This window comes from Euphorbia lathyris, chromosome 3 (assembly GCF_963576675.1).
Source record: "Euphorbia lathyris chromosome 3, ddEupLath1.1, whole genome shotgun sequence".
NCBI lineage: Eukaryota > Viridiplantae > Streptophyta > Magnoliopsida > Malpighiales > Euphorbiaceae > Euphorbia > Euphorbia lathyris.
In genome coordinates, this window is record NC_088912.1 from 73,971,707 (window position 1) to 73,979,236 (window position 7,530).

A 7,530-nucleotide genomic window follows, 5' to 3' on the forward strand; every position below is an offset into this window, starting at 1 on the left:
CTTTGGCCATCCTCTTTTCTGACAACCAAACGGCGCTTCACACAACCCATAACCTGGTCTTTCATAAGAGAATCAAGCACAGTAACATCAATTATGAGAATTACATATTATTAGATTTTTAAGATCAATACATCTTTAGCCCTCAAATTTATTTAGAAATGTTTCATGACCTTTTCAATTTTAAAAACGAGATGAAAATAACATGATTAATCCCTACATGGTAGAAAAAGGACTGACAAATTAAAACATGTATCACTTTAAGTAAGTTTAGAAGACTAATAGAACACTTTAAACAAATTCAAAGAACTAACATGTCACATTGTAAGTGTTAGAAACTAATACATACTTTTAACAAAGTTATATATGTCAGTCTTAAATTTAATGGCCAAATATAATAATGAAAACACTATTTTATTCCATCACATTACAATTTTGATTACATTACTTATTTATTACATTATATTCTATTACAGCATATCAAACAACAATTAAAGAAATTGGGAAGGATCGGGGAAGCTAAGAGTTTTAAACGAAGTAAAACCCCCATCAACGACAAGATTATGACCAGTTATGTACTTAGCTTCATCCGATGCCAAATACAAAGCAGCTTTAGCCACATCTTTTTCTTCACAACACGCTCCTTTTAGCTCTCCTAATCCATTTATTATTTCAATTACCTTTTCATTACTAATCCCCGGATAAAATTTCGCAATTTGCCCTGTTGAAAACGGTGTCGCAACCAACATCGGTGAAATGCAATTCACTCTTATTCCATCTCTACACAGCTCACTCGCTACTGACTTCACTATTCCTGGAATTGCGAATTTTGAAATTGAGTAAGGATGTGGGCATACCCCGCCCATTATCCCACAAATACTAGAGGTGCATAAAATGGACCCCGACCCGACCGGTTTCATAACTCGGGCTGCGTATTTTATACCTACGACTATGCCCCGAACGTTGACCTGGATTATTTTGTCGAACTCATCAAGATCTAGGTCCATAATGCTTGGCGGAAAGGACGAGCCTAATATACCAGCATTGTTGTACATTATATCGAGTTTACCATAATGGGCCATTGCAAAATCTACAGCCTCTTTTACTTGGGCCTCCACTGTGACATCACATTCGAAAAAATGGGCTTCGCGGCCCATGTCGTTGGCCGCTTGTTGACCTATCTTGGAGTCTACATCTGCAATTATTACTTGGGCTCCATTTCGGACAAATTCATGGGCTGTGGCCTTTCCAAGCCCACTTGCACCTCCTGTAATTAGTGCTACCTTGCCTTCTAGTCTGCTCTCAATGCATAAAAGCAAAGAAATTAAATTATAATTATTGTTTCTATTGGAATATTAATCTTACCATCTTAGATCTTAAAATTAAATTATAATTATTGTTTCTATTGGAATATTCATCTTACCATCTTAGATCTTAAAATTAAATTATAATTATTGTTTGAATTTTTAGTATACATATTACAAATTTTATAACTAAAAATAACAAAGAAAAAATTCTAAAATCTTGTAGAAAATAGTACCTTTTAGCAGTGATAGTGACACGGGAGTATGATCTTGAATTATTGCTGAACTTCAACCCTCTATCACATACATTTAATTAAGGAAATATCAGTTGTAAATTTGTAATAAAAATTAAATGTATTAAAAGAAAATAGCATGCAATATTTATAACTTAAGGATAATGGTCAAATTACGTCCAATAATATATTTAGGAAAATGTAATGTTATAATAAAATTTGACAGTATTATGGTAAAACACTTTCATTTTATATATAGCAGTAAATTAGGCATTTCACTTTATTTTATATTAACATAAATCATAATTTTTTTTTTAAAGATATTGTTAAAATTAGGCATTTCATATCAATGAAGACTGAAGTATTTGGATTTGCTATAAAATGAAATGGAGAGACTCAATTGTAAAAACTAAACTAAACTGGAGGACTATAAATGTAATAGCAGAAAGTTGAGGAACATACCTTTTAACCATGATAGTGCCATGTGAGCAGGATCTTGAATAGTTGGTGAACTTCAACCCTCTGTACATCCGTTTAATTATGGAATTTTTAGTTATATATAATTGACAAACCAATACATAAATTTAAAAGAATCTGGGTGAAATATGAATTTTAATTTTATATATATATGAATAAGATTTTAAACTAGTCTTATTTTTCTAACAGAACACCATATAACTTCTAGAAATACATAAAAGGATAAAACATTAGATAATAATATTATATCTATTTAAAAATTATTCTAGCATTTTAAGATATAAAATAAGTAATGTGTTATATTTAGTATCCTTGAATGTTTTATTTTAAATAAATAATATAACTAATCCATTTAATGTTTATTAAGACATTGTAGAGCGTAATTAAATTCTAAATTAACCTAGATTAAATTCTAAAAAATCAAAGAATACATAGAATAAAATTAATAAGAGAAAGAGTTAATTCTAACTGTGAATTAAAAGATGTCATAATACACGTATCGGAATATGAATTGAGGTTCTCCAATTGACATGGAAGATGAAATGTTTAATATAAAAACTTTAGAGGTGAACACGGGATGTGCATGATTGCCAAAGTAATTATTATGGGATAATATATTTACATAGTTTAGAGGGTAATTAATCTATGAAATATTTGAAGGCGAATTTTAAAAAGTATATTTGGAATTCCTGAAATACAGTATGTTAGAAATCGTTAAGTATAAAGAGTAGTTAAGAAGAGGGAGAAGTTAAAACCTGGCTATGGAGGAAAGCATGGTGGCGACCGCCAAAGATCCTATGAAATGAAAGAGTAGTTCAAGATAAAGAATTGAAGGAAGATATAATATTGCTACTAAACCTATTTATTCAACTTCCACTTCATCTTTCTTTCTTTTTTTCTTTTTTTTACTCATTTTACTTTCTTTTCTTTTTTCTTTTTTTTCATGGAAATTTTAACAAATATTATTACTGTGAGGATTAATTAAGTTAAGTTAGATTTTTTTTTTTCCCTTTTACATTGGGATCCTAATTTAAAGAAATGCAACTCACTAATTAAGGTTTGATTCGAGTTGTTGAAGGTTCAGTTCGCTTAAACTATATAGTTTTTGAATTCAAATTCCAGGCTATGTAATAAAATTTAATTTAATTTAATTTAATTAACAAATCACCCTATATAAGTTTACCAAGAAGAAAAAAAATTATATAGTCAAAATTGTAAACTATGGAGACGTGTTTTCTTTGCACATGTTTTGTTTTAATTTATTGTGGAGCCCACTAGCTATTGACTTTCACTTTGTAATTATCCATTTTGAGGAGAAGAGTTCACTGTTCGGAGTTTTGCAAGTAATCTAGTCCATTTGAAGAAGCTTACATATTTGATCCAATTTATTTCCATCTTATCAAATTAGACATTTTAACCACTTTAAACAAAAATATATTTATTTCAATTCACATTCTTCCTCAGATTTTCAACCTCTTCTTCGCCATTCCAAACCGATGGAAAGACAGTAGTTTATATAGAGAATAGATTATGTTTCGTTCAACCTTTGAAGAATTAATGTCTACGGAAGAGGATTAGGATGAAAAACTCATTAAAAAAAATCTAACAATTGAACTGCTGCGATTTCGCATTTGTGACGAGATGCGACAACTGTTATCGCATTTGTGACGAAATGTGACAAATTTCGTCACAAATAAGACAACAATGGAGGAAAATAGAAGAAATTGAAACGATACCGTTACAGGTGAATAAAAGAGGCAAGACCAACGAGAAAAGCAGGTGTATAAGCTAAAAACATATCATTTCTACGGGAAATTGAATAATATAACACTTCAATAATCTCAAAAATCGCTAATGATTGGTATCAGAAATTGAAGGAGATGAACAGAAGAAGAAGAAGAACTAGAAGAAGGAGAAGCGGAGGATCGATCGAATAGAACTAAGGATAATTTTGTCCAAAATGGATGAAAGTCTCTAATTTGGTGAAATGGAAACAAAGTCAGTTAGATATGTAAATGGACCCATCTAGTTTGGCTAGATTTGTAATTTGCCTTTTGCAAGAACAGTTTAATTAATGTTTGTTTGAGTTATATGCTTTAATGAATCATTTATAGTTTGTTTGTTTTATTTTTTGTTTGTTGTTTACAGTTACGGTTTGCTGTTACTGTCGGAAATGACTACTTTTCTGCTTTTCAGCTATTAAAAGGCAAACTGGATGTATCTAATTAAATAATTAAAAATCTGTTTTTAGAATCAAAAAGCAAACAGAAGGCCCTTAATTAAGGTTGAATATAACATAATCTCTAACATATCATGTACATGAATGCCACATCAACGCATATGCAATGCAGATTATTTTACTATGTTATGAAATTCCACTAATAAATATGGAGTTATCAACCTTTAATCATTTAATATATGAAGTTATCATTTTGAACCAAAACTTATAATTAAGATTGATTAATAGATTTTATTATAATATACAATATGTTCCGATTAATACTTCACAATAATTAGTTTATGAAACAGATATTAGGGGTAAACTACACCAATGGTACCTGAACTTTACATAGTTTACACTTTGGTACCTAGATTATATTTTGTCCCAAAAATATACCTGAAGTAACGATGACCGGACAATTTAGTATATTTTTACCGGTTATGACCGGTCAACTCGAGTTTCATGAGTTAATTACATTAATGGTACCCGAACTTTACCATAATTCACACTTCGATACCTGGATTTTATTTTATCTTAAAAACATAACACAAGTAAAGGTGACTGAAAGGTTTAGTTCATTTGATCGGTTAGTGACCGGGTAACATGAACTAAACATTGAGACTCACCATACACTCAATTAACATGAGCTAAATGAGAATATTATAATTTTATGTTAATTGAGTATATGATTGGTCTCAATTTTTAATTTAAAATGGTCAAACTCGGATTGATCAATCACTGATCGGTCAAATATACTAAAATATTGAGTCATCTTTACTTGAAGTGTATTTTTTGGATAAAATGAAATCTAGGTACCAAAATGTGAATTCAGGTAAAGTTCAGGTACCATCAGTATAATTTACTTGTCAAAATCGCATTGACCGGCCATTAACCGGTAAAATATACTTAATTGTCCGGTCATCGTTACTTCGGGTATATTTTTGAGACAAAATGTAATCTAGATACTAAAGTGTAAATTAGGGTAAAGTTCAGATACCATTGGTGTATTACTCCAGATATTAGCAACCAAACACTAATACAAAAAGTTTCATTAGCGACGTCTTATAGTGGCGCATCACAAATGCCTTCGTTCGCAAATAAATTAGTCATTTGCTAACGACGGGCATAGTTTTAAATATTATTATATTTTGGATTTATATTGTTGTTGAATATATCCGTCCGCCTTTCCGTCAGGATATATGTATCAAAATTAGCATCGATGTTTTCAGTCACGTTTTCCATTCCGTCCCAATTCCGTCAGTAAATTGATTTACTGGCAGAAATAACATGATTACGGAAACTACTGTACAAGATTAGGATTTTTCGGAAAGTGTTGCATACGCGCATTGCAAATGACTTTGTCATTTGTGACACGTGTAGGAACGTCACTCAAAAACAACACCATGAGTTTGCAATGCCAAAAATGTGTTGCAAATATCTCTAAAAATGTGTCGTTAATAAAAAAATCCACTAGTGAATATTCCAACAATAAACTGATCTTTACAGTCAATTTACTTATTTTATATAAAAAGTACTTCTTTAATTAGAGGTGGTAATTTTATGTTTCGTGTAAAAATCGTGTTATCTCATATATATGTTTCATATGGGTTTATACGTAATAAATGCTAGAAAAATGATTTTTGTGTCAATCGTATCGTGTCAACCGGGTGGTTTCTGTAAATCGTATTTTTCGTGTCAGAAATTGCCACCCTATCTTTAATCACGTATAGATCTTTGATATCTTCCGTAACAATATAAAAAGATTTTAGCACTTGACAATCAATTACTATTGGGTTAATCTATAACTACACACCTGGATTTGTAAGACTTTATTATTTGGCACCCTTTCTTACAGGGAAAAGTACAAAAATAAACTTTGTGGTTACACCTATTTTCAAACAACACTCATGTGGTTTAAAAGTTTACAAAATTGTATCATGTACTTCATTTCGTTAGCAAACACATACCAAATTGACTAACGGTGTTAAAAGTCAAACGGAAAAGAGTTAATTTGGTCCTTATATTTATTTATTTTTATAAATTGACCCCCTTATTATCTAATTATCATAAACAAACCCTAAAATAAAAAATAAAAATCAAATAGGTCATCTCCTCCATCTCTCTTTAATTTCTTATTTTTTTTCTTTCTCTCTCCTCACTTTTAATTTTTCTCTCTAAAATAAATAAATAATAAAATACTCCATTAATTCAAAACCTCCAAAAACATATTACCTGAACAATACCCAGAAAAGAGTTGGACCATCCATATTTGTACCAAGCTGCCTAATTCGTAATTAACATGGATTTTGCTTCGACTTTTTTCTTTCCCAACATATTTTCGAATTTGCATAAGTCTGATTGTGTTTATGAAACTGTAAATTAAAGAGAGATTCCTTCCATCAGAGTTCTGGTCTATTATTTCTGAATCCTCTGATTCTCCATTGTTGAATAGTTGCTCTTCGAAGAAGCAGCTTTATCTCAGCTTCTGCGATGATCCAATCATAATCGAAGATGGAAGAAAGGAACATAGTTCAGATTCCATAGTTATGTTTCAGATCTATGAATTTTAATTGTTAGATCTAAGATGATTTTTATTAGGAAATATGCAAAACTAGGACTTTGAGAATTACTGGATCTCTCTTATTTTTAACATAAAATCATATCTTCTTTTATCATATAGCATTATTTTAAATAATTATTAATTATTAATAATATAACCAATAATGGCATGTGCGGATTATATCAACTTCCTATATATCCTTTTGTCATCTTCTTCCTTCAAACCGCACCCCTATAATTGCATCAGAACGCCGAACAGCTGGAGAATGGGCGGAGAGGACGGAATATTCTTGATTTTCCGGAAGATATCGTAGCAAACATCTTCTCGTCCACGAGTCCTCGTGATAGTTGCAGATTATCAACGGTATCCTCCAAGTTCAGAGATCTTCTTGAGTCCGACGCCGTTTGGAATAGATTCCTTCCATCCCAGTTCGAGTCTATTATTTCTCAATCGTCTTATTTTAGAGAGGGAGATGAAGAGAGAGGAGAGAAAAAAGAAGAAAAAAAAGAAGAAATTAAAAATAGATGGAGAAGATGGTATATTTGATTTTTATTTTTTTATTTTGAGGTTTGTTTGTGATAATTAGATAATAAGAGGTCAATTTATAAAAATAAATAAATATAAGGACCAAATTAACTCTTTTCCCTTTGACTTTTAACACCGTTAGTCAATTTGATATGTGTTTGCTAACGGAATGAAATACATGGTACTACTTTACAAACTTTTAAACCACGTGTG

The 7,530-nt window shown here is 30.6% G+C and overlaps 1 protein-coding gene across 1 annotated transcript; it reads right to left on the minus strand.

The window, feature by feature from the left end:
• Positions 1 to 392: 392 nt before the first annotated feature.
• On the minus strand, positions 393 to 2,964 carry LOC136223476 (zerumbone synthase-like). The gene is made up of 4 exons (XM_066011501.1): positions 2,767 to 2,964; positions 1,997 to 2,056; positions 1,538 to 1,597; positions 393 to 1,293 (listed from the first exon to the last, which is right to left on the minus strand). The coding sequence occupies exons 1-4, from the start codon at positions 2,784 to 2,786 to the stop codon at positions 489 to 491; spliced, it is 945 nt and encodes a 314-aa protein (XP_065867573.1). The 5' UTR covers positions 2,787 to 2,964; the 3' UTR covers positions 393 to 488.
• Between the last annotated feature and the right edge of the window lie 4,566 nt (positions 2,965 to 7,530).

Bases quoted from the DNA above. Each gene is read 5' to 3' on its own strand.
- LOC136223476 (XM_066011501.1), bottom strand. From the start codon at position 2,786: ATGCTTTCCTCCATAGCCAG. The intron at 2,057-2,766 runs GTTTTAACTTCT...ACGGATGTACAG, and splicing joins ATGCTTTCCTCCATAGCCAG to AGGGTTGAAGTTCACCAACT. The intron at 1,294-1,537 runs GTACTATTTTCT...CATTGAGAGCAG, and splicing joins GTCACTATCACTGCTAAAAG to ACTAGAAGGCAAGGTAGCAC.